At 41.4% G+C, this 27,149-nt stretch overlaps 2 protein-coding genes across 3 annotated transcripts; one reads left to right on the forward strand and one right to left on the reverse strand.

Moving 5' to 3' along the window:
• Positions 1-195: 195 nt before the first annotated feature.
• caprin1b (cell cycle associated protein 1b) lies at positions 196-12,622 on the reverse strand. The gene is made up of 18 exons (XM_088996526.1): positions 12,456-12,622; positions 11,617-11,781; positions 9,510-9,572; positions 9,345-9,431; positions 9,013-9,242; positions 8,837-8,919; positions 6,550-6,765; positions 6,396-6,448; positions 6,225-6,308; positions 5,851-6,021; positions 5,516-5,624; positions 5,365-5,426; positions 5,188-5,274; positions 3,689-3,820; positions 1,351-1,504; positions 1,091-1,267; positions 800-906; positions 196-719 (listed from the first exon to the last, which is right to left on the reverse strand). The coding sequence occupies exons 2-18, from the start codon at positions 11,779-11,781 to the stop codon at positions 633-635; spliced, it is 2,067 nt and encodes a 688-aa protein (XP_088852652.1). The 5' UTR covers positions 12,456-12,622; the 3' UTR covers positions 196-632.
• A 7,454-nt stretch (positions 12,623-20,076) lies between these two features.
• Positions 20,077-24,946, forward strand: lmo2 (LIM domain only 2 (rhombotin-like 1)). 2 transcript variants are annotated; one of them, XM_088996829.1, is made up of 3 exons: positions 20,077-20,175; positions 21,885-22,100; positions 23,640-24,946. In XM_088996829.1, exons 1-3 carry the CDS (start codon positions 20,135-20,137, stop codon positions 23,863-23,865), a joined length of 483 nt encoding a protein of 160 aa, XP_088852955.1. In that variant the 5' UTR covers positions 20,077-20,134; the 3' UTR covers positions 23,866-24,946. The 2 variants fall into 2 exon arrangements, with proteins under 2 accessions (XP_088852955.1, XP_088852956.1); XM_088996830.1 differs by having other exon boundaries at positions 20,090-20,175; positions 21,813-22,100.
• The last annotated feature ends 2,203 nt before the right edge of the window (positions 24,947-27,149 follow it).

The raw sequence follows: 27,149 nt of genomic DNA on the forward strand, positions 1-27,149 counted from the left end.
TTGTGTGCACTGAACTGACAGGCACCCTGTCCAGGGTAAACTCCATCTCGTGCACAGTCAATCGAGGCAGATTTTAGCTCAACTTGACTGTCATCCTCCCCCGAAAGTGTGGCATGTAAGTAAACTGGATGGAATGTCATCGCAGTGATTATAACATTAGATAGACACACTGTAAGAAAAAAATACAAAGATGAATATTGGGTATGCAACACAACTTTATTGAAACCCTTTCAGCAACATCAATTTACAAACAAGGAGAGGGAGCTTGTAGAACATAAAAACGTTTGTTTTTCCAGAACCAAAATTACATGAACAGAATGGGAATGAAATCCCTTGGATTGGACCAGCAGTGGCAGGTGCATTTTAATACAAAAAATAACTTATGAAATCTTTCAAGTTTCCAGGAATATTGTTAACACACACCCTCTGTCAATCACTGATTGCATTTCCATCTTAACTTGTGTCCAAACTATGTTTTTATATGTCAATTATCAAAGCAGCTGCGATTGAAGAGACAGCAATAATACCACTGATGAACTTACTGAAGAGAGTAAGAGTGAACTTGGGGAAATGAATTTTTGAATTTGGAATTTTCAGTGTGGTGCACTAATTCAGTCATTATGAGAGTCTTTTCAGGTTCTCATCGCCTGACTGGTGCCTCTTGAAGTACCTCTGAGTCCCTGGCCAGCTCCACGCTTGTAGTTCTGTTGGTAACCATCCTTAAGTGACAAGAAAAAAAAACAGTTTAGTCGGGGACAAAACCCTCAAGTCCAAGTATTTTTGAAGAAATGTTTCATACCCTCTGATAATTCCCATTTGAGTAATCCCGGGGTGTGCTGAACTGAGTCTGTCCATAACCAGAGTTGGGAGTGTTGGCAAAAGGAGGGCGATAACCGTCGTAGCCACCTAGAGATTAAATATTGGTACAGTTATTTCCAGGAACAAAATGTGAGACCCCCCCAATATAAAGGTAGATTTTAAAGTTTTTCATAAATAAGCATCTGAACATGCATAATGTTTAGAACTCGAAATCCACTATGTATCATCACTTTTCCTGTCGTGCCAACACAAGCAATGATGAAAATCTAACCTCTGAACCCATTGGATGAGCCTCTGTAGCCGTTGATCATGCCTCTAGCGTTGCGGGGTCCACCGCGTGATATCCCCCTGCTGTTGTAGAAGGACTGAGGCTGCCTGTTAAAACCTGGGCCCTGCTGCGGAGGCTGCTGATGGCCTCCAGACTGGTCTGGGGAATGGAAGGCACCAACTATTTTCGGACAAAATAAGGATAAAAATTAATTCTCGGTTTAAAGCACGAAACAACTAAGGGTGGGATGGTGGGGTGCCCACCAGTTTGCAGTTGTTCTGGCTGCATCTCTGTCGGTTCCACAGGATGCTGAGTCTGGCTGTTGAAGGCTTGGTTGAAACTGTTCTGGTACTGGCCAGGCTGGCTCAAAGCCTCAGTCTCAGTCGCAGGTGGGACTGGCGCGTTGAGATTGAACACCTACCAGGACATGCAGGGAGTATTTTAGTGAAGGCGAAAACAGAGAACATGTTGCGTTTTACGTTCTAAACTTGGATGCAATTCTAAATAAGATACATAATATGGATATTGAGGAACTCATTACAATAAGGTAAAACTGTATTTGGGGTCCCAAAAAATTTAAGTCCGCTGACAGTCGTGACTATTCACGACTGTTATTCTCAGTCATTCTGTGTCTTTGTCATTGTGGTACAATGACAAAGCTATTCTATAATAGCTTTGCCATTGTACCACAGGGAGCAACCAAATGAAATACAGTAAAGTCTCGTTATATCGATACGCAAGGGAATCCGAAAAAATATCGATATAACCGGGACTATCGATATATCCGATCCTGTGTGGGGGGGGGGGGGTGCGTAAATGCGGCATCTTTGTTATGGCATGTAATTTCATCATTGGGTTCATGGATTGCGTATCTAACATGTTTTTTGTACAGTAGTGAAGTGAAAAATAAAGTTGTGCATAAAATAAAAACGTCTTTACACTTTTTAATGACTATTTCCTTTCAAAAATGCAACCAACCAATGCTAAATCGTCAAGTTCTATTCACACGAAGCCACGAACGCCAGCATGTACAATCATATGAAAAACAGTGATTGTTGCAAACAATAAAGATATCTGGATGCAACACAATTAAATACTGTACATGGATGAAAAACCAAAACTGCAACGTTTACATAACTTACGTGACGTTCGAGAGTGGCTGAATAGAATGCCGGCGCGCAGCTGTGACGTTACAACAGCCTTTTGACTGACTCAAGAAACACAAAAAGTGATGTTGGTTGCCCTTTAATGCACAGTATGGAATGTACAGTCATTTTCAAAATCATGACGCTTCAGCAGACAAAACAACAAACATTGTTGCAAAAAACGCTTGCATTCATGTAACAGTACATGTACATAACACTGCAATTAGTATGTATGTAAGCTATTTAAAAAAGTCATCAATCTTCTTCTGCTTCCCATTTTTATATTTTAATATGAACACTTCCATCTTGTTTAACGTTTCTAAAAAACCGGATGCATTTTCTACGGATTCAAAGAAAGATCGCGTGTCCGCAACCCCTTGCAACGCTTTTGTCGAAGTTGCAAAAGGTGTGCATTCAGTCGCTTCTTCTTCATCGTCATCAGCATCATCATCATCACGGGAATCTCCTGTGGCATATTTGGCTTTGACCTCCGCTGCGATATCCGCATCTGATGAGCTTGGGAATGTCGCAATGTCTTTGTCGACTGCGACATACGATGCAATGTCGGCGACTTTTAGCTTTTCAGCCAACACTGCAAGAGGAATGTTGTCGTCATCCTCTTCGTTAGCTGCAGATGTTTCCTCACTGCACCCTGGATTTTCAAATTTGCAGTGACGGAAGCAGTTCTTGATGGTGTTTTCGGACACCGTGCTCCACGCTTTGGAAATTGCTCTGATGGCATCCAAAACAGTCCATTGTTGAAGACACACGAGCAGCCGTCTGATACACACGAGCTGCCGTCTGAAAATGGCGTCTGCTCGGGAGAGCTGCTCACGTAACAAGACACGTGACCAAGTTGACTAATGGCGCAACGGATATATCGATGTAAACAACAAAAATGGCCGGCGGGGGATGAAAAGGAGCACCGTAATAACCGGATTATCGTAACAACCGGGTATCGTACTAAACGGTACTAATTATACATAAAAAGACTAGAAATGTGCAAGGGAAATGAAAATAATATCGTAATAAGCGGTACTATCGTTATAACCGATATCGATATAACGAGACTTTACTGTAGTAATAATAATAATTTCTATGGACGACTCATACAAGAAACAGAAAAACAATGACAAAATGGGTCAACTTTGAACAGCACCCTGTTTTTTGGCAGATGTTAAGAAAAAAAATACAACAGCAGCAACCCAGCAAACAGACATAATAATAATAATAATAATAATAATAATACATTTGATTTATAAGCGCCTTTCAAAACTCTCAAGGTCACTTTACAGTCACAGGATATTCTTTTCTGTGGGTGAGCAGCGGCAGCCACACAGACGAACAGATGACCACAGCCCTCCCGCAGAGGGCAGTCAGAAAGGCGCCACTACAACCCATTCTGCTGGCAACAAAGGCTGATTGCGACAAAGCACGGGGGACAAAACGGTCTTACCGTCTGCATGGACTGGAATGGTGCTGCATTGACATTGATTCCGCCGCTGTGAGGAGCTTTGGGGACAGGCTGGTAGGCAGGTGGAAGTGACGCGGAAGTGGGAGGCTGCTCCGGAGGCAAAGCCATGGACGTCTGCCCAAAACAAATACATTTTGTCAGATGTTTTTGTTCCACACACAAAAAAATTAAATCTTGAATGAAGGAATATGAATTTGAAGTTTAACAGCAATCCAAATAATCCAGTTAACATGTAGTAAGGTTTCCTTTGACCGTAATCTTTTTGGGAACAAAAAAAAAAAAAAAAAAAAAAAAAAAAGAAAATAAGAAAAAGGAATTACCTTAATTTCCAGATTATAAATCGCATCTTTTGTCACAAGCTTTCAACTCTGCAGTTTATGTAACGATGTGGCCTATTTATGCATTTTTTTTCTAACAGCCGCCATGGGGCGCTCCAGCACTAAAGGTAAGAGTGAGAAAGGACGAATATATGTGCCGAGGAAGACTCAAGTTTTATGTAACTTCGCGTGTGAATCGTGCATTTAAAATGGCCATCCAAGTTGAATGGAAGGCTTGGATGACAAGCGGCGAGAAATCGTTTACCAAAACTGGCCGTATGTCAAGAGCAACTATTGCAATAGTCTGCCAGTGGATCCTGACAGCATGGAGCAGTATGAAAAAAATCAACCATCACCAACGGGTTACGAAAAGCCATTCTGCTGCGTGACGTACAGTACAACACAGCACAAGCTCAGGAGTGACTTTACCCCAGGATGAAAATGACACTTAACGCGACAACGAAAGAGAGAATGTGTAGCGAGGAATATTTGACGCTATTCCAATCCGACACGTAGGAGGAAAACTTCCATGGTTTCAGTTCACAGGAGGAAGGTGAGGATGGCTCTCAGCGACTTGCTGTATTTTTGTAGCCAGCCCTGTTAGCGAGTGCTAATGTGTTGCTACTGTGTTACTGCCGCGTCTCACTTTTACCGGCATGTTTTTACCGTAATGCTTGCTGTGTGGCTGCACTGTTTTGAAAGAAAAGTATATTATTAAAACTTTGAAAAAAAAATCTGTGTACCGTCTTTCTTTATAAATATGCTGCCTAGGCAGGTGCGGTTTATTTTTGTACAAAATGTTTTTTCCTTCAAAAATGTACTTTGAGGCTTATAATCTGGTGCGCTTCTTTAGTCCGGAAATTACGGTAGTCACATTTTTGTCGGGTTTCAAAGTAAGCGTGTTCGACTACAACTAGAGTAATTCCAAATGTGTTTTCTTACTCTTGAAAAATGATGACTGGATAATCATTAGCCAACAATATTCTAAACATTTGTACCCAGCGATTTTTCCGGAAAACACCATAAAAAAAGAGGACCTTGTATTGTTTGTATCTAAATAATTGGCTACAAAATTATTTCACAGCCTTGTTAGGATGCCTTGTAGTAACGGCAGTTACTCAAAGTCCTCAGAACTCACACAGGTGGTATTTTTTTCTTCTTTACCTGGATGGTTTCGATGGTTTCTGTTGCTCGGGAATCCGGTGTATGAGAGGTCTGATACATGGGCAGTGGTGTTGAGACGATGGGTACCTGTAAACAAATCAAAAGTCAAACATCTCCCTTGGTCAGAGTGAATTGACGTCCCCGACTTCCAAATTAAATAATTGTCGCGTCACTTACATGTGTGGGCTCAGTTTGGACAGGAACATTGTTGGGTTGCGAAAGTCGTGAGTCAGGATGAACTAAAAGACAATTGTGGCTACATCAACAACAAAAAAAGACCCCTCGCTAAGAGGGCTTTGCCAATGATATTTGTTGTCTTGCGGGTTACCTGGAGGGCACATCATCTGTGGCAGGTCCAACGTCTGACCAGGTTTCATGGGCTGGGCCGAAACAATGGCGGGGTCAATCGGTTGTCCATCAAACTCCAACATGGAGTCCTAGAACGAGAGTTCCAATTAACATTATGCTAAATATGCATTCATTCCATTTTATACTGTTGGACAGAGTACAACTTGACATGGTTACCAGCAAATTGTAGGGCACCTACAGACAAACGCCCATTCACACTCATACCAATGGACCATTTACAGTCTCCAAATAGCCAAACAAGCAAGTTTTTGGAATGTGGGTAAACAAATGTGCTGAGCACCAGTCCAGTCCTACCTGCATGAAGTTGTACGTTCCTTGCATCTGGGCCATCAGGTCCTGCACCACCTGCTTCCTGACCATGGGGTCAGTCGGTGGCACGGGAGCCACCACGCTCAACGGGAGGGTCTCCATGGCAAGAAGGGGAGGGGGGGGCTGTTGCATCGGCTGTTGCATGGCAGCGATCACCTGTGAGGCACACTCGGTCAATCAGTGACATTTCCTAACCCGTCTAGCAAATTGTAAAGGGACAATTCAAATGTGCCTACAGTTGTCAAAATAAGAGTGGCTCAGAAAACATTCACGTGTCAATCAGCACCTCGAACCAGAGGTTTTCCTTTGTGATAATAGAAAAAAAACCCAACAAATGGTTCAAAGTGTATGCAGTGCACCTCAGTTTCTGTGGTCCACTCGTCCCCTTGCTCCTGCTCGCCGCTGCTGTATGTGCCATCTGGAATGAACTGTCTGTTTACAAACTGGAGGCAAAACGAAAAAAAAGTAACTGTCAGTTCAAAAGTCAGCTGGAAAAAGCTCGAGTGGCAGGAGAGACATGAACTGCAAACCTCTTTTGTTTCCACCTCAATGGGCTCGATGTACTCTTCAATGATCTCAGTTTCTGGAAGGAGAGAAACTTTTTGCTGAGTGCGCAGCTGCCACTTGATGCCCAAATATGATCCCTATTTTTTGTAAGTCGCTTCAGAGCAGTTGAGATGCTACCTCCATCAACAGGCTGCTCTTCAGCTTCTGACGACTGAGCCGCCGTTTCCCTCCCCAAGGTTGCTGCTGGCACTTCAACTTGGACTTCCTCCTGCTTGCCACCCTCAGCCTCTCCCCCCTCCTCCTCTTCCCCACACACTCCGTTTTGCTGACTTGGAGCCTGGTCGAAGTATCCGCTCAACAAAAGCTCCTCCAACTTCTCCTTCAGAGCCTTGTCTATGCCAAATACAAAAAGTAAGAATATCAAAGCCACTGAAAAAAAAGTTTGCAACTTATGACATAAAAGTTCAATGAGTAATTAAAAACTGCGTTCATTGCATCAGAACTGTAACAACTACAGTGTTCACTTTCCGAGAAGAGCCACCAATGATTTATCATGTCATTAAAATGCAACCATGAAGATGAAATACTGAATACCAAATTTTCAGAGTGAAAACTGAAAAACAATGCATACAAATTAAAATAAAACAAAACATAAAACAGACAAAACCACTGTGGCTTGAAAACAAGAACGTCCTACAATTTGTGGCCAAAGGACTGCAAGGCTGTATCACCTTGTTTTAATGTGGTGCAAAAGACAGATTGTAAGTTAGTCAGCAGACCAGAGTGTTTTAACAGCTCAATAACATGACACAAAAGCCAAAAGAAGTATGCCACTGCCTGATCAGAGGTTCTGCAAGACACTTAAAAAGCCACAACATTCATCAAGGACGCGACTGTACTGTGCGGTTGCGCCTTTTCAGCAGCACAAATATGCCAGCACCGTTTTTGATTGGGAGGAATGTCGGTGCCATTTGACAGTCATCGCTGGACAGATCCGGACAGAGGCAATTGTGCTTTTTTTGCGCCTGTAATGGGCAGCATCTTCACAGCTCCGCTTTGTTCGGCGGAATGGTTGGTGCTGTTAGACAGTGTGCGGCTGGATGGATGCATGGCACGAGGAGCCCGCGATGAGAAGAAAGGAGCGTCAGCGCAGGGCGCCGATGCGCATGTAGAACTGTCGTGGCTTTGAATTGAAGCGGATTTACGTGGGACATGAGATGTGAGACAATCTCTTTTCGTCAATGTATGCTACAGCTTCGCGTTTGCTTTCAACATTTAGCATGTAACAGACGTGCACATTTCACCATGACATCCCTGATCCATTAGTGAAAAGAACACTTTGATCCTCTCCTCTTTCATCTAGAACTGCTTTACGTCACAAAGAGGGTACAGCAAGTGCTGAAGAATGAATGACTGTTTGTGCCTTTTGTGTCGTCACATTATTTGTTATTCCGTGTTTTGTTGTTGTTGTTTTTACTTCAAGATGGTGCCGCGAGAGTGGCTGCCTTTCCAGCAGCTCCTGTTTTGTTTTTCTACTTCTTTCTTTCCTTCCATCATTTTGCTGCTGTGAAATGAAATTTTCTCCACTGCAAGACTAATAAAGTCTAATCCAATCCAATCCAAAATGAATGAAATGCTGAGCAATCAGACAAAAAACATGGACGGTCATGCCATCTGAACCATTTTCCCCTCATACGCTTTGTTGTTTAAAGCCGTTGGAGATGAAACAGGAGAGAATCCAAGTGTCCTTTCACGAGTGGATCAAGAGACAATCTGGTCAAAATGTGCAATGTCGGCTCCAAGCAAAGTTTCTACATTGATTGGATACCGCCTCATAAAAAAAGGTTGAGAAGTGAATTGCACAAGTGAGCATTATTTTTTGGGGTTGTGGAATAAAGGAGGACCGGGTCGGAAGGTGGGCCTGTGCTGCGCACACTTGAAAAAAACGTGCGCGACAGCAGCTGACGAATGACCAGGAATCCACATACTGTGTTCCCCAGATAGCAAAGAGATTATCATGCCTAGACTATTTGAATATCCAGTTACAAACAGCAGCTGGCCTGAGTAGATTTTCACTTGATTGCAGATTCCTTTTGGCAAGCCAAGAACACCACATAAGACCAAACACAAAGCTTGATAGTTACGGACTATAAAACAAGCAATGCCATACATCTAGCTGGAGAACCTCCAATACTTTCCCACTGTCATTGATCATGAGAAGGTTTTCCTAAAGACCACCAGCCCACATCACTCTCAAAGATGAATTGTTTGTCACGGCTGCCTTTCCGGTACTGATTGACCTGCGTCCTCAGTATACGGAAACTGGTCTAACCAGTGAAATGAAACCACAGGTGACAAGGCCGCTGGCAAAAATGCTCCACTACTGACTCAGAATAAGCATTTACTGTTTGACTATTTACTATAACTCTTGTGCTACAGCTTTCAATTTCCAGTGAGGACTCACATGTTGTGCCAACCACAGCCTTGTCCTTGCCTTCCAGCAAGTCCCAAAGGTGGACCGAAGCCTCCTCATACTGGTCAACCAACCTGGGTAGATAAGAATATGATGTTAAAGAAATTGTTTGTTAAAAATAATCATCATGAGAATACGAATAATGGCATTGTCATCAGTGTACCAACCTGATTTTTTGGTCACGGTCCGGCCCCACCAACTTGTAGAACTCGTCGAAGGCAGCCAGGTCCACATCTGAGAGAGGAATAGTGCCTTGCTTCAGGTCCTGCCGCACCATCTCATCTCTCAGGCGGTCCAGGAGGAACTGCAGCTCCAGAACCGTCTTCAGCCTCCTCTGCCCCGCCTCCTCCCGTTGCAGCTGCTCTCGTCGGGCAGATTTCTTCACCGCCTTCTGGATCTGATGACGGCAATGACAAATTTTGAAGAAACAAGCAGATTCTCGACAATAAATATTGCTGGGATGAAGAAAGACTCCGGGATTCTGAAATCCCATCCTTACATCTTGACCAAGAGCAACGAACGTCTTCTGCAACTCTCGGGCAAATTCCAAGTTATTGACGACTTCCTGGTATTTGCATAGGGCCTCCTGATATGAGAAAGGACAGAACAAAATAGTCATTTTTACTGTTATGATATACACGCGCAAGTATGTTGATATTCTCACCAGCTGGTCCTGGTTGAGGCTCTCGCCTTTATCCTTTCGGACTCTATAATCATCCAGTTTACTCTGTGAAAGTCAGAAAAATCAATTTTATTCCACAGGTACTGTGGAAAAGGCAAAAAAACAACAACAAATAAAGTGGATTGAAAAGCGCTGTTATACAGGTAACAAAGGAGGGAAACAAAGAACAAAGGATGTATGAATGCACGAATAAAAGTCCGGTTTTACTGAAAGAAAAGTAGGCTTAAAGGAAAACATTCAGTTGAGAAAAAAATGCCAGGGGAAAAGCAAGTCTGAGAAGGGAGGTGAAAACGAAATAAAAGGTGAAATTAGTATCAGGTAAGGAAATATTTAAGTTAGGATACAAGAAAAAACAACTGAGGGAAGCAAGGAAGAACATCTGGTAGGAAAAGATTACAGGATAAAACGCTGTTTAAGGCAATAAAATGAAGAGACACATACAGTAAAGTCTCGTTATATCGATATCGGTTATATCGATAGTACCGCTTATTACGATACTATTTTCATTTCCCTTGCACATTTCTAGTCTTTTTATGTATAATTAGTACCGTTTAGTACGATACCCGGTTATGTACGTCACTTCCTCACTTTACATATGTCACTACCTCACTTTACATACGTCACTACCTCACTTTCCATACGACACTACCTCACTTTACATACAGAAATTACATGTATTGTCTGTTGTCAATTGTATGTCTTTTTTAGCCACGTTATAAGTGCCTTGCATGTCTTGCACGCTGGGTCCGAGAGGACATTAATTTCATCTGTGCTGTATGTCATGCATATTAGCATATTTGACAATAAAGCTGACTTTGACTTTATTACGAGAATCCGGTTATTACGGTGCTCCTTTTCATCCCCCGCCGGCCATTTTTGTTGTTTATATCGATATATCCGTCGCGCCATTGGTCAACTTGGTCACGTGTCTTTTTACGTGAGCCGCCATCGGTCGCGCCATTGGTCGACTTGGTCACATGAGCCGCCATCGGTCGCGCTATTGGTCGACTTGGCCGTGTGACTTTGTCACGTGACACGCCATCGGTCGCGCCATTGGTCAACTTGGTCACGTGTCTTGGTTACGTGTCACACCATCAGTCGCGCCATTGGTCGACTTGGTCAGGTGACTTGGTTACGTGCCCAGCACCCGTGTAGCAGAGCCATTTTCATTTTCAGACGCTAGCTCGTGTGTAGCAGACGAGATTGAAGTGTTTGTGTTAAAAGGTAAAAATGGGAAGCGGAAGAAGATTGATGACTTTTTTAAATTGTATACATAATACAGTAAGATGTAAGCGTTGCAGTTCCCCTGTTGTGTTATGTACATGCCCACTGTACTGTATATGAATGCAATCGTTTTTTGCAACAATGTTTCTTGTTTTGTCTGCTGAAGCGCGATGATTTTGAAAATTATTAACATTCCATACTGTGTATTAAAGGACAGCCGATGTCACTTTTTATTCAAATGCAAATAAAAATGACTTCACGCCAAGACGTCTTGCATTGCTTGTGAATCCAAACAATGGCTTCAGATTCGGATAATATGCTTTCTTGTTACACATCCAGTTATGAATATGTTTCAAATACACTGTAGTTCTGAAGATTAAAGCATACATGTTTACAATCATTAAAGAATTATATGTGCCATTTTGAGGCAACATTGGGTGAACATTTCTCACCCAAAAAAAGGGAGCTAATGGCCAGCTCCGTTTCTTATATGGCGCTTGGCTGCCCTCTTTTGGCGGCTTTTGTTTAATGCAGTTCGGCGCAGGATCGGATATATCGATAGTCCCGGCCGGTTATATCGATATTTTTTCGGACTCCCTTGAATATCGATATAACGAGACTTTACTGTACTTCCTTCTATCAGTTTCACATTTGTAGTGCATCTCCAATTATTAAAGCATGACAACCGATCCACAATAACTTTGCATTGGCAACTGATGGCACAGCATCAGAAGCAAGCGAAGGTTCAGTATTTTGCTCTAGGAAACTTGGAGAGAGTCACAAGGGGAGGGACCAAAACCTTTGCTTATGGAGACAACCACTCTGTCACCCGGAAAGGGTATCTGTCTCATCATAAGTCATTTACCTTTTTCTTCTCCATGTTGCGTGCTTTCTTATCAATAACTTGGAGCACTTGCTTCAGGACTTCAGAAGGCCCACTGAGCGTGTGGCTGCCCACAACTCCTGGAGCGGATCCCACATCCGGGCTGGCAGATTGAGCTGTTCCATTGGCCTTCATCGCAGAGGGCATCTAACAATGTTCCGAGAGAGAAAAAAACTGAGTGACTTCACACTCCCAAGAAACCTTCCAAATAGAAGGAACATAACAGCGAAACATAGAGCAGGTTACAAAACGAAAACAATGTCAGATATTGAACGTTGACGTTGTTACACTGACAATAAATGTACATACAATATATTTCATTTAATAATGAAGGGATGGAAGCTACTTTATAATGATGGGGAAAACTGCTGTCACGAGAATTTTATAGTGGTCTCCTTCGGCCCTCGTCAAGCACTCTGGTTTGCAAAATGCTCTCAATGGCAGCGCAATACACAACGAGGAGCTACCCTTAATGTGATCAACTTAACCAACCAAGCAGTCAGGCTTTTCACATAAACTACCGTTACCAAAACCGCTAGAAAGCGTCGAGTATTTGGGAAAACGTACACGCTTAATGATTGGGGTTATATTGGGTGTTTGAACAATAATATATCATAATAAAACTGGTTGACTTGAATCTTTGTCCCACTGTGGCGAGTTGCTCAGAGAACGGTGAGGTTTGCTAAAATGTCCGCAACACCGTTAGCATTGCCTATTAGCCTGGTGGCCCACTGCTTACTCGCCTCGCGACGCGTGTTAGCTTAGCTAGCCGGTCGGGGGGCTTGCTGCCTCCACGAACCTTAATACGCAATTTCACCCACCTTTATTTTTTTTGTATAGATATATATATATATCCACTGTAGAGATTTATGGCAATATGCACAAGATGTTCAAGCCGTTCCGGGTGTTCTTTGTTGCTTTTAGTTTTATTTTTGACTCCTTGTGGGATCCGCCCCGCCGGCCTCACCGACAACTGAGACTGCTCGAAGAAGGGAGAAACGCTTTATGAAGCCGAATATCCATTTTGTGCTGTCCCAGAAATGCCTGTCAGAGTAAATTTGAAGATATGGATTTTAAAATAACGCTGTAATTATTTGTAAAACAAATGCATAAATATATGTAGTATATAAATAAACGAGAAAAAATATATGTAATTTTTGTCACAATAAACATGTTCTTGTTGTTGACTTCATTCCCAGGCAATGAGGCGTAAGCCTCTCGGAGGAAATTCTGCACAATCATTATCTTTGATGGAACTGTCTGCGTGAATCCAAACAAATGCTTGACATTACTTATTTCCATAATACCCCATGACGACAATATTTCTTACCTTATACTTTATTTTTGAACAATGGCTACATTTCTTTCAATTGAAATGAAATCGATCACATTATGAAGCACTATTGCGTATACCTCATTTGTCATTAAACCAAATCAGATTCAACATTCATTTGTAACGCAAATGAATGTATATAATAACAACAATAATAATTCGTTTAAATATAAATAGATTTACAGTTTGTTGACCCACACTGAGCCCTTAGTTATACCAATAGAGGGCAGTGAAACTCAAACTCAGCCCTGTTCTTGGCAGTAAAATCCTGTACTGTTAATCCATTGGACAGTACATTTTACAGTGATAGAAAGTACGTACACTACAAGTGCATTCACTTCAGAGATTTGGACTTACTCGCCATCATCAGTACTCACAGTTAACTGTACTTTTACAAGAATCCTCTTCTGCGATAAACCAAAATCTATGAGGTGGCCAAATGTTGAATGTTGAAAGTGTTTTTTCTTTTGTTTTGCCCAAACACAGGAAGCGGTGAACATGACTGTACAGTCCTTTGATTGCAATGTTCCACTGAAAGTGTTTTCTTTTCGGGGAAATGCTGATTATTTGAGGATTGTGAGGGTAAGTAAAGATTCCAATTCATCCAATGACTCATTTCATCAGCCAATGACTCATTTCATCATCCTGTTGTAGCATTTTTAAAGGGGCCTGAGGGTGGCACTTCGCTTGCCCTTGGATGTTTTTAGCTATTGAGGTTCGAAATGAAACCACTTGAGACTTCCACAACATACACTGTGTAAGCACACAAGCCATTGTGACTACTCTTGATGAAGCAGGAAGTGGTTGTTTTCATTATTACGCATTAACACTTTGACCAGATTGTACTTTGTCCCAACCATGTTTCTTTTTCCACTAATCAAGGACCTTTTACAGCAATGTTATTACAAGAAGTTTTTTTTTGCAGCAGTAGTAACACATCATTCAGTAACAGGAAACTATTACAAATAATCTCCTGGTTTCATGTCGGGTTGAATGGGTGGGGATGGGGGGTGCAGTGTTTCAGGATGATTTGTTCCTAAACTGACAATATTTCTTCCAATCTTCTCTTCTGGGCGTGATGAAGACAGCATTCTGAAATCTTGTCTTAACTATTTGTTACCCCCCACCAAAACAACACAAGTTTGATTGTAACAAGTTACATTGTAACAAGGAAGAGCGACATTAGGGCAATGCAAAACCTTAACTCATTCACTGCCAGACGATGTGCAAAAATGTGTCTACTCCGGTGCGAGTTTTTTTTTCATTTTCTCTCAAATTCCAGGACACAGAATACTGTATTAAGTTTTAGGACTACATACCATTCAGTACAGTTTTAGAAACCTTTGACTATCTTCTTGCATCAGAAAAAAAGAGTTAATTCCTAAATTATAAGGGTCTGGAATAATATGAGGTGCAAGTGGGAGCGGCTGTACAAAAGGCAAATGTTGTCCCCTTGTGGAAGGGAGAAAGCATTGCCAGAGGTCTAACAAGCGCTTTATCGGCAACCAAAAAATGAAAATAAAACCGGAACAAATTCGGGAATGGCGCTCCACATCATATTTTCTAATCCCAAATAAATTCGGGAATGGTAGTGAATGAGTTCATTTGTATTTGTGTTGTGAAGGAGGATTGCCACGATACATTACCCTAAAAATATATCTCATAAAAACAGGAACATGCTTTTTTGGCGGTTATTCAAAATTTGCAAAGGAAATAATGTCTACCAACTGACCGTCCCTTTCCGTTGTATTGCCAATTTATTTGGTAGACAGTACAAGGAACATGGGCAGATAACCAAACACAAAATCCCACTTCCACACTGTTGGCAATTTCACAGAATTTATCAGAAGCTAATTCTACTAGCCAATGGGAATCTGTAATTGGTTGTTCACTTTTTACATTTGTTTGGTGGGGGCAGACATCCAGAAACCCAGCTATTAGGATAAGAGGAATTAAAACATACATTTTCAATTCAATGTCCCTCCCTGTAAAGGACAACCGACGTCTCCGGACAAGTTGTGTCCATAATTTTTAAAATGGCTTCAAATGACTACTGAGCGTATCTTACAAAGATTCTACCACATATAGCTATATTTTCCGTTTTAAGACTCGCGCTGAATATTCAGGAAGTCTTGTTTTTGAGTTGGTGACGAGTCCGTATGTGACGTCACTAAAGGACCCCCCTTGAGCCTAAAAAAGACGCTTTGTAGCGGTCCTTCCATCACGTTAATGTATTTTGCTGTACTTGTGTTGTCTGGGGACCTCGTGTTGCACCCAAAAGCCGGCAGAAGGCCAGAAGAGGGCGTCCAAGCGCCATATAAGGAATTTATCAGCCTGTGTAAACGGAGGTGGCCACAGGATGTTGCCATTTTGTGTCTCTTTTTTTGGGTGAGAGATTTTCCCCAATGTTTCCTCAAAATGGCACAAATAAATTCTTTAATCGATTGCAAACATGTATGCTTTCCTCTTCAGAACTATTTGAATCATATTCATAACTGGATGTGGAACAAGAAAGCATATTCTCCGAATCTGAAGCCATTGTTTTGATTCTTGAGCAATGCAAGACGTCCTGGCATGACGTCACGAACAAGGGGGCGGGACCTTCTGAAAATGCCCAATTCGCAGCTCAATTTTTTGATGATTTTGGACACTTTAAGTCATTTTTACTGGTGTTTTGCATTTGACTAAAAATATCATACTGCGTGTTTTGGGTGTTTTAGATGCTATAAAACGTTTTTCTGGTGTCAGTTAAAAACAAAAAAGTGACGTCGGTTTTCCTTTAAGCTCCATTTACACTTTAAATTCTATCTGTAAATATTGGGATCAATTGAAAAGAAAGAGCAGCGTTTGTTTTTTCACAATACGGAAAGTGTTGCTAAATAATCCAGTGCCATCAAGTTAGTTTTATTACTACGCTGGGGGCCTCATCTTCCTATCATGCACATGCATCTGGACTTGAAGTGTCCTAAATAGGAAGAAACCATCATGCATTGTGGAGGGGAGGAAGTTAACACCCCCGGGGAAGGCTTTATGTATCACTCACACATCCTCTTGCTTTTCTGGACTGGCTTCACAGGAAGTAGTTGACGTTTAGTTGTAAGTTTTTTTTGTTCTTGTCACAAGTCACCGTCCTGCATGACAAGATTTCATTAGCGTAACTTTGAGAAATAAAACTTTCTGTCTGACATTTGAAGAAGACCTTGGCTTGGTATGTTACTATATTTTAATGTTGGTCAATAGAATGATACTTTATTCAAAATTTTGAGAACCACTGTCGGTCATCGTTAACTCATTCACTGCCATTCACTCATTTATTCGGGAATTGAAAATATGACGTATGGCGCCATTCTCGAATCAGTTCGGTTTTGTTTTTTCTTGTTTGGATGCCGAGAAATCGCTGGCCAGACCTCTGGAAATGTTTTTTTCCTTCCACAAGGGGGCATCATTTCCCATTTTTTTTCCAAGTTAGCACTTTGTTCTAGCTTCAGCTGTTGTTAAAGCCCTATATAAACCAATATGTATGTATTGCATTGTATTTTGGTCAGCCGCCCTCATTTCAAGCTGAAATAACCCCAGACCCATATAATTTAGGAAATAACTCTTTTTTTCTGATGAATGAAGAGAGTATGGTTTCTTATGGTGCATTGAATGTTTATGTAGTCCTAAAACTCAATATTCTGTGGGTCCTGGAATTTGAGTGATAATGACAAAAAAACCTGGCATTGGAGTGGACACATTTTTGCACATCTTCTGGCATTGAATGAGTTAATCCTTCTTACATCCCACTTAGAGTTATCGTTCCCTATTTTATTCTTGTCCTTATTTGGGTCACAGGTGATCTGAAACCTATCTAAACTGAATGTGGCAAACTACAGTATGTAAAGATAGACAACCACCCGCAATCACTTTCTCACTCATGGACAAGTTTAGTCTATAACCTGATAAAAGCACAATATGCAAACTCCAAACACCAGGAAGTCACGAACAAAGATTTGAACCTCAGAATTGTGAGGCAACTGAGTTAAGACCAACATTGTTTTTCAATTGAAAAGTGCCATTTTATCTCCACTAAGAAGCTTTGCTAGTGGCACTTTCCTGCTTGGCTTTCCTTGCTTGGTGTCTGGCTTTATCCAGAAAGTCTACAGCAGGGGGTCCAAAAACTGTCAAGCCCAAGGATACATTCAGCCTACATTGGGGCCGACTCTGGCCGACTGCCGCTCTGAGGTACTTTATCTGGTGGTCCAGTCCAACTGCTGTGCACGTCCATCCCTCCAGCAGGCACCCTCGTTCTGTTGGCAGCAGATAAGAACAGCCAACAGCTACGACAACAACTGTGAAGATACGCATGTCACTGCGGTGGAGTACAAAAACAAAAACAAAAACGACAATTTACATACTGAACTTATTGACGAACAATCTAAAGCTTTTAAATCAGAAATGAGCAAAGTACGACATAGCTGACGTCAAGGCCTGCTCCTTGGCGATTGGAATTGAGGCGGATTTACAAGCAACTACAAACGTGACCCAATCTCTTTTTTTCGTCAATGGACGCTACAGATTCTTGTTTAATTTCAAACTTAGCTTGTAGCAAACGTGTACATTTTGCCCATTTCTTTAACCCGCTGGTGAAAGGACATTTTGATTCTATCCTCTTTAATCTAGAATTGCTTCAAACAGCAAGGTGAAATACAGTTATGTCATGGCAGTCCATGTCCATGTTTTATGTTATGTTTTATATTAGTGCACACAAATGCGTTGACCTTGGATTTTGCCAGAATCGGACTGAGCAAGAATCGCTTCCTTGTTTTTCAAAGTCTCATTGATTTCTCGTCGAGCCTTACCGACTCCAAGTGTCTCCTGAATGGTTTATACTTTAGTCTTTAGTAGTTTAATCAGATACATCTCACCCCAGTCTTCGGTTAAAGCCACGTGATTGGTCAAGAACGCAGCAATGAGGGGGGGGGGGGGTCAACTATTAAAAAGATAGGCAGACGACAGAGAGTGATAAAATGGATAGAAAACAGTGAAAATTGGACTCGTTTCAACTTTGAAAGTTCAAAAGCAGAGTGTAGACTGCAAGGTTAAACTATCCCATCAATCAAGCTCCACAAATAACGCGCACAAGCCATCTGTACACTTGATGCAAAAAGCTATCAACCCAGCTAAACAGAACACAATTGATGAGGAACAAGATAAAATTATCGCAGAGAAAGCACCTACAAGGGATCATTCATTAAGATGGTGAAAGAAGAAGGCTACATTCCTCATCAAGTGTTTAATGCTGATGAAACCGGTCACTCCATTCCATCAAGCCATCAACGACCATCACAAAGGTCAATAAAATGACTTTATTATACAGTATAGTTTATTTCTTTAATTATAATACCATCGCACATTTATTATCCATAAAATAAGGTATATTTTGTGTCGTTTTAAGGCTTAGAAAATTAGAAAGTAGAAAATTATGTTTTATGGGGAAGTGGGAATGGATTATTCCCATTTTAATGGTTTCCTATGGGAAATTAATTTTTTGGGATATACACTTTTTGCATTACACACTGTCTGGGAAATAATAAAGTAGTAAGCCAAGGTATTATTATTATTATTATTGTATTTTCTTATATGTTAAAGCTGCAAAATATGTATTGTATTCATTAGAATGAAATAACTATATATCACAATAAAATATGAATTAAATGTTATTAAAATACATATTATTTTACCAATACAATTAACTATCTTGCATAATTTAGACCCATTTTTAATCAAATCAATTACTTTTTTGTATGTAGTACATGAAAATACTACAATTAAAAATGTTCTGACAATATTTACCAACAGTGTGAAAAATATAAATATCAATATACTCCATGACTACTATAATTTCTGCAAGGTCTTACATTTTCAAATTATCACTTGAACATTGCCCGTCAATCAAAATGTCTAACAATGACCTGATTTTAGAACAGGTCCACTGGGAATTTATTTGGTCCTTGGGGGTACCCTTGATCCAAATACTTCCATCCATCCTACCATCCATCCATCTGCTGACGCTTCAGCGACCTCATTGGGGAAGCCCAGACTTCCCTCTCCCCAGCCACTTCCTCTAGCTCGTCCTGGCGGATCCTGAGGCGTTCCCAGGCCAGCTGGGAGACATAGTCTCCAGCATGTCCTGGGTCGTCCCCGGGGTCTTCTTGCAGTGGGGCATGCCCGGAACACCTCAGCAGGGAGGCGTCCAGGACGCATCCTAATCAAATGCCCGAGCCGCCTCATCTGGCTCCTCTCTATGTGGAGGAGAAGCGGCTCGACTCTGAGCCCCTCCCGGATGACTGAACATCTCACCTTATCTGGAAGGAAGAGCCCGGACACCCCTTGGAGAAAGCTCATCAAACCCAAATACTTGTATGAAAAACTTTAAATGCCATAAACACGAAAGAAATTAAACGGGACGGGCCTCGTGACAGCCAGTGTACGCCTTTTGCAATCTCACAATGTCGTAAACTGAGGACTGTACACCACTGTCCAGTTTCATGCAAGCCCATTTCCATGTCTCATTATGAAAAGTGAGGGGCAAAATCTAATTACTCAAAGCACGCATTCACGTTTACACTCACGCACACATTGGCACTGAGTTAGTCTCATTAGTGTCAGTCACGACGCAGCCCCTCGCCTGACAGGACAGGACAAGGCTCAAACCGCCGTTTTAAGGCTCATTTCCTGCCATTGTCACATAGTCGTGAGCAGGAAGAGGCAGGCAGACCTACGGGGCTTTTCGGTGAGGGGGTGGGGGGTAGGCGCTTATGTATGTTGCCCGTCTTGTATTTAAACACGATGCTTCTGGACGAGGACGGAAGGCACGTTTCACAAGGATCCATCAGAGCAAGCTGACCTTGTGTGACTGAAGCTGCACCGAAAAACGCTTGACGCCCTTACAGAAAACGATGACAACCGTCGACAGTGTCGCCTCCCAGTTGTCTAAAACCAACTGAAAACATAAACGCGCGCGTGGTGAAATACGCGCGCGTCGAGAAGGCTGGTCGAGTTTGTTTGTTTTTTTTTTTTTTTTTTTTTTTTTTTTTTTTTTTTTTTTTTTTTTTTTTTTGGGGGGGGGGGGGGGGGGGTGCAGGTTCTTCGACCACCGACCCGGATTCAATCATTTCGGGAGGAATGTCGTCCACCATAGAAAGGAAGACGCTGGAAGCCAACGAGTGAGTCTGACACATTTCGAGACGAGTCTTCAAATGATAAATATTCCAGCACGATAGAATAATACATTCATGGTTAGCTTTGCAGAACTGAGCAAGTTGAATGTGGCGCTAAAATTCAATTTGAAATAACCAAAGTGGGAAGGGTGAAAATACGTCTAACTTTACTTTCGCAAATAGTAATGTACTTTAAAGCAGTGATCCCCAACCTTCGGGCCATGGACCGGTACCGGTCCGTGGGTCGTTTGGTACCGATCTGCAGAGAAAGAATTGATAACTTTCATGAATTCCGTTTGTTTAATTTCTGAATACGTTTTATTCATTTTGGAAAATAATATATTTTATTTTGACAAATTACCGAATTGTCTGTCTAGATTAGAATATGTCACTCGTAACGTAACCTATCTAGATCACGTGATAGGTTACTCTAAAGAAGCTGCAAAATATGCAGCGACAGTGAGCTGTATATTTTTCATGCGTTTTGTATTTGCTGCATATCTTATGTTCAAGGTACGTTTAAACGTTACCACAGTCTAATAAGCGTGTTGCGCCCAGATAGGTATCCGTGCAGTTCATATCAGATTATTTTGTTTTTATATATCTGTCACACCTTAAAGTCCGGCCCCTGAAAATATTGTCTGATATTGAATCGGTCAGTGGGGGAAAAAGGTTGGGGGCCGATGCTTTAAACTACAGTTTCTTCTTGCGTCGCCATGTAGCACGAGAAGACTCGCAACGTTTTAAAGCATATAATCCCCCCCCCCAATATTTTTCCATTCAAATATTTAGTAGAGTCTAGTAAATAGAACAGTTCTGTCTAGTAACTAGACATACTGTAACTGTTCTGGTACAGGTCAATTGAGCAATAGCCTCCTCGTGTGGACGCTATCAAAACTACACTGTGTAAGATTTTAGATTTGGAATTTTACTCAAAGGGCATCATCACACTGCCTATCATGAAAGAAGTTGACATTTTACATTTGAGTCTAGCTCTTAAAGGACAACCGACACCCTTTTTTGTTTCCTAACTGACATCAGAAAAACGTTTTATAGCATCTAAAATACCCAAAACACGCAGGCTGATATTTTTAGCGAAATGCAAAACACCAATAAAAATGACTTAGTATCCCAAAATTACTTCAAAATGACCTCGGAGATGCTGCGTTTGTGAAGTGGCGAGTTTCAGAATGTCCCGCCCCCTTGTTCGTGACGTCACGTCAGGACGTCTTGCCTTGCTCTCGAATCAAAACAATGGCTTCAGATTCGGAGAAGATGCTTTCTTGTTACTCATCCAGTTATGAATATGATTCAAATACTTCTGAAGAGGAAAGCATACATTTTTGCAATCGATTAAAGAAGTCCTTCCGTATCAATTCGAGCCATCAGGACCAATGTAGCGTCCCGGAAAATGCACAAGAAGGTGCCCAAGCTCCGTTTGAAATGGGCTGATTTGTCTGCTGGGAATTTGTGTGCACTAGTATCAAATAGTAGTCTTGGTGCAACACACAATGATTCACCATCGCATTATTTATGTGTTTTCGCCAATCAACACAATAATTTCACCATCAACACAGACCAACACGAAGTTTTCAGACCAAACTAAGTACCCAAAATGCATTGTGTTTCGCTTTCTCGGTCAGGGCCGTTCCAGACGTGACGTGACGTGACGTCAATTTTCAGACTTATGTGTGTGACGTGTTAATCGGGTGCAGGGAGCCAGTGGACGAGGTCCTGCAAATGCCTCCTTCTCTGCTGATGTGCGGTGGCTGCCAGCAGAGCATTGGCGACCGCTTTTTCCTAAAGGCCATCGAGCAGTACTGGCATGAGGACTGCCTGAGCTGCGACCTGTGCGGGTGCCGCCTTGGAGAGGTTGGCCGCCGGCTATACTACAAGTTGGGAAGGAAACTATGTCGTCGAGACTATCTAAGGTTAGTCTGCTTTAAAGGACAACTGACGCCGCCAGACGAGTTGTGTCCATAATGTGTAAAATAGCTTCAAATGACTTCTACTGAGCATATTTTACAAATATTCCACGGCATATAGCTATATTTTACGTTTTAAAACTCGCGCTGAATAATCAGGAAGTCTTGTTTTTGAGTTGGTGACGATGCCTACCGTGACGTCACGTCAGGAACGCCCCTCACCGAGAAAGCGACACAGCCACTATTGCCTTGTACTTTGTTCCGATATCACAATTCTTACGTTTCCCCTTGGTTGAAATTGGTGTTGAACAACTGTACTGTATATAAGAAGACTGCAGTATGTTTCAGATGCTATTGCAGCAGTAATGAAAGATGTGAGCTCTGCTACACCGTTTTTATAGTGCTCGATCGAGGATGACAGTGCAAGACACGGAAGCTGGTCAACCGATACAGATATCGCTAATGGTGGTACTGTATAGAAATCCTCAAGCAAATATCGATTCAGCTTATGCTGCTTTTGTATCAATACAAGCAGAGCAAAATGGCTGGCGGGAGATGAAAAGGGCACCGTAGTAACCAGATTATCGTAATAACCAGGTATCGTACTAACCGGAACTAATTATACAGAAAAGACTTGAAATTTGCCGGGAAATGAAAATAGTATCGTAATAAGCAGCACTATCAAAATAACCGATATCGATATAACGAGACTTCACTGTATATATTGCATTGTATTTTGGATAGCTGCCCTCATTTCAAGCTCATATAACTCCAGACCCATATAATTTGGGAATTAACTCTTTCTTTCTGATGAACGAAGAGAGTCTAAAGTTTCTAACGCTGTATTGAATGTTGATGTAGTCCTAAAACTCAATATTCTGTGGGTCCTGGAATTCAAGTGACAATGACAATAACCCTGGCACTCGAGTGGATGCATTTTTGCACGTCTGGCAGTGAATGAATTAAATACACATAATCAGTTTTAGAATTTGGCTCCTGATCTTTATCTTTAAACTGTTATTAGCAGTGACGTGCGGTGCGGTTCATGGCTGGTGAGGCACTGACGTCATCAATGACGTCACCGCTCGTCTCTACTTAGTATTTGAACTGTAAATTCAGCGATTTTGAAAAAAATCCTAAAACGGTGAAGTTAAATGGACAAGAACTTTAAAGTACAAATCACTAAATACATCTAACTGTTTAATTTATTTTTTCATTTGATATTTCCATGACAGCTTTCCATGATGACAGGTGAGGCACTGCCTCACCTGCCTCCACTGACTGCACGTCACTGGTTATTAGTGGAGAAAAAAAGTCATTCATATGCAACAGCAACCCTGGATTTACAAGTTCTTGACGTTTTTAAAGTACCCTGAATACACCACATATTCTGCATATAAAGTTGGAAGTTATTGGAAAACTAAACACAGTAATAGATAGATCGAAATACGAGATAAAAAAAGAGAAAGTACACACAGTAATGGATGAGCTATGACCTCACTTTCAAGTAACCTTTTGTAATATGTCACATCTTTCTCCACCCAGGCTTTTTGGTCAGGATGGCCTGTGTGCGTCTTGTGAGAAGAGAATCCGCGCATTCGAGATGACGATGCGCGTGAGGGACAAAGTCTATCACCTGGAATGCTTCAAGTGCGCTGCCTGTCAGAAGCACTTCTGCGTTGGCGACCGCTATTTGCTCATTAACTCAGATATTGTCTGCGAACAGGACATCTATGAGTGGACCAAACTCAACAATAACGGCATGGTATAGAGCAACATGGACATCTTGGGCTTTTTCAGTTGCTGGTTTTGGTGAGGAACAATGAATAATAAACACAGACTTTGTTCTCCAACATCACACAGTATGGCGTGATGTTTCCACTTCATGTGGAAACATTTTTACACAAAAGAGGAGGCGGCTCATCATTTTTCCATGATAACAGGCAGATTTTGATCTCAGGCCTTACAAATGCAAAACAATCGGAATGAACATGCAATAACATGTATTTGATCATCTCAATGGACTTTTTTTTATCAAAGGGAGCAAAATCAGAGCAACCTTTGCACTTTCATTTGTCTTTACCTTGTTTGCACAAAATGACATACTTTTTCAATTATAGATTTTGTACTGCACCAGGATAAAGTTGCTGGGAAAAAAAGAAAATTAAATATTAAATAAATAAGTATAACAGAGCAGGGATGTCCAATCTACAGCCTCGGGGCCACACACACACGCATACACACACACAAACACAGAGAAAAAACGTTGCCTCGGTTGTTTGTTGCATGGATGAACACTATAGCAGCATTGTAAAGTGAAGACAGACATGGACTTGAGGTGTGTCTGTCCTCTTCTCGAAACAGGCATTACCCGCAGCACTGTGTTTACCACGTTTGGCCACAAGAGGGCACGAAAAGGCTTGCGAATAAACGTTCAAACTTTTCCAGTTTAAGGAATGGATCGGGCTTCATTACTGGATAGATGTTAAGGGGCCCCGACTAGCTTGCAAATATATTTACCAGGTTCATGTCAAAATACATTCTAGAGGAAAAATAAATCAACTGATGAATAATGTGATGCATTCATAATGTCTGTGTAAGCTCTCAGTCGTACATGAGTGGTCCACCGATGAAAAGGTTTCCTCTTCCAAGAAACTTGGATAAGAAGCGAAACGTCCGACACCTTCAAAGAAGTACAGATGACGGCTGAAGAAACCTTTTCATCGATGAATTCATAATGTTCTGCTTTCAAATGATCCCGATTGTCAAAGTTGATTCTGTGCTTGTTGTCGCTTATCATGTTATTGGGTCAATTCAACAATGCAGCCACAGAATAAATTTATTCGTTAATATTTCTGGTGTGTGAATTTTGGAATATTGGTATCCATACACTTGGACAATAAATAGCCAAGATAAATAAAAATTGCATCTGAAAAGATAGTGTCAGTCTTAAAGGACAACCGACACCCTGGACAAGTTACGTCCATGATTTGTAAAATCACTTCAAATGACTTCTACTGAGTGCATTTTACAAAGATTCCACGGCATTTTACGTTTTAAGACTCGCACTGAATATTCAGGAAGTCTTGTTTTCGAGTTGATGACGATGCCCTCAGTGACGTCACGGAGGGAACGCCCCGTGACAGAGAAAGCGACACACAATGCATTTTGGGTCCTTTCATTCATCTGAAAACACCGTGTTGATTGCAAAATTAGAAGGAAAACTACATAAATAACGCGATGGTAAATCGTTGTGTGTCGCAGCCAATTGCGGTAACGCGCATAAAGAGGCGATAAGCTTACACAAATTCCTAGTGGACAAATTAGTCCATTTCCAAAGGAGCTTGCGCATCTTGTGCATTTTTTGGACGCTACATTGGAGTCCAGACGGCTCGAATTGATACGGAAGGACTTCTTTAATCAATTGCAAACATTTATGCTTTCCTCTTCAGAAATATTTGAATAATATCCGTAACTGGATAAGTAACCAGAAACCATCTTCTCCGAATCTGAACTCTCTGAAGCCATTGTTTTGATTCTGGACCAAGGCAGTGTGTGACCAATAATGATGTCACGAACAAGGGGGCGGGACTCTCTGAATCTGCCCAGTTCCGAGCTCATTTTGTGACTAAAAATATCATCCTGCGTGTTTTGGTTATTTTAGATGCTATAAAACGTTTTTCTGATGTGAGTTAGGAAACAACAAAAAAATTGTGTCGGTTGTCCTTTAAAAGGGAAGGGACTTCTGGAGGGGATCCGTTCAAATAATAATTCTCTAGTGATCAATCAATAGGTTGCCGTTTTCTCACTACACCTTCAAGAACTGTAAAACTGCTTTTGGTACAATCAATGAGTGGCTATCAAAAATTGTTTGTTTTAATTACACAATCCAGAAAGAGTTAGTGATGTTGGCCTTTTATGTGAAATTTCAGGATGACCTGAAAATGCACAATTGCCTTTCCAAGGTGAACTAAATTACTTTCTCAACTTTTGACTGTGAATGTGTTCGTATACTTTTTCACACAAGTTGATGTCCACTCGCATCCCGGAATGGTCCAGTATGTTTCCTAATTGAGTTCAAATTGGAATAAGAATGGTCCAAAACACAGTGATCAAACTGTGAGATCATGAGACGAACACTGCAGTCAAGAAGTCATCAACAGGATGTTCTCAGAGAGAAGTGGCCACTCAGCTCTGAATGTTGGAGAATCGTCATCAGATTGCACCAGACAGACATAAAAAGGCATAGGAGACATTCTGAGAAAGGATTTGGAAACACATACACACGCACACAGACGCGCACACGCACGCGCACACGCACACCCACACGAGCACGAACACACAGGTGAATACGGATGTGCTAAGTGCAAAACTCTACATGTCATCTCGCAGGCAGGTATAAGTACATTGATGAAAAATGAATAAAAAACAAGGAGCACACAACTGGGAGAAAAACTGGTGCAAGATCAGCAGATGGTGATTTTGGTCAGGGCACAATGTGTGCTTTACTGCAGTGTTTCCCCACCATTGAGAACGAAAAGAACTTTAAATTAGGAGGGAAAATCTGCCGGAACACCACCAAACAAAGATGTCACAAAAATGGCAAAATAGGTTCATTTTACTTTCAAACATTTGTGAAAAAAATTGTAGTCTACCTCTGAGTGCTGTAATTGTAGTCTATCTCTATGTGTCGCCCCCCCCCCCCCCCAAAATCTGGTGATATTAAATATTTAGTGAAAAAAAGTTTAATGCCATATTTCCACAAATGAGTACCAGTCGTAATTTGGACAATCTTTCTTAGCCCTGAAACTTTTTCAGTCATAATTTTGAAAGATGTGGCTTTTAATTGTTCTGCGTGGCATTACATGCCATTAATATATGTTTTCTACATTTGATTTACATTTTTTTTTGTACAACAGTCTCTTGTGCTTCACTAATATTTATTTTTTTATCATGGCCTGCAAACCCACTTTGATAACGTGGATCATCATTCGCAAAAGTGATAAAATAAACAGAGACGAGGACATGAACACACGTCCTGCCATTTACTGCAAC

The sequence above is a fragment of the Hippocampus bargibanti genome, linkage group LG05 (genome assembly GCF_051943395.1).
Source record: "Hippocampus bargibanti isolate YZ-2025 linkage group LG05, ASM5194339v1, whole genome shotgun sequence".
Taxonomy (NCBI): Eukaryota; Metazoa; Chordata; class Actinopteri; order Syngnathiformes; family Syngnathidae; genus Hippocampus; species Hippocampus bargibanti.

What these genes read in the sequence shown, in the direction of transcription:
- lmo2 (XM_088996829.1), top strand. Translation starts at nt 20,135, where the DNA reads ATGTCGTCCACCATAGAAAGGAAGACGCTGGAAGCCAACGA. An exon ending in AAGACGCTGGAAGCCAACGA is followed by an intron (nt 20,176 to 21,884) that starts GTGAGTCTGACA and finishes AATCGGGTGCAG; the next exon opens with GGAGCCAGTGGACGAGGTCC. An exon ending in TGTCGTCGAGACTATCTAAG is followed by an intron (nt 22,101 to 23,639) that starts GTTAGTCTGCTT and finishes TTCTCCACCCAG; the next exon opens with GCTTTTTGGTCAGGATGGCC.
- caprin1b (XM_088996526.1), bottom strand. Translation starts at nt 11,781, where the DNA reads ATGCCCTCTGCGATGAAGGCCAATGGAACAGCTCAATCTGCCAGCCCG. An exon ending in AGTGGACCACAGAAACTGAG is followed by an intron (nt 6,022 to 6,224) that starts GTGCACTGCATA and finishes TGTGCCTCACAG; the next exon opens with GTGATCGCTGCCATGCAACA. An exon ending in GCCAGAACAACTGCAAACTG is followed by an intron (nt 1,268 to 1,350) that starts GTGGGCACCCCA and finishes GTCCGAAAATAG; the next exon opens with TTGGTGCCTTCCATTCCCCA.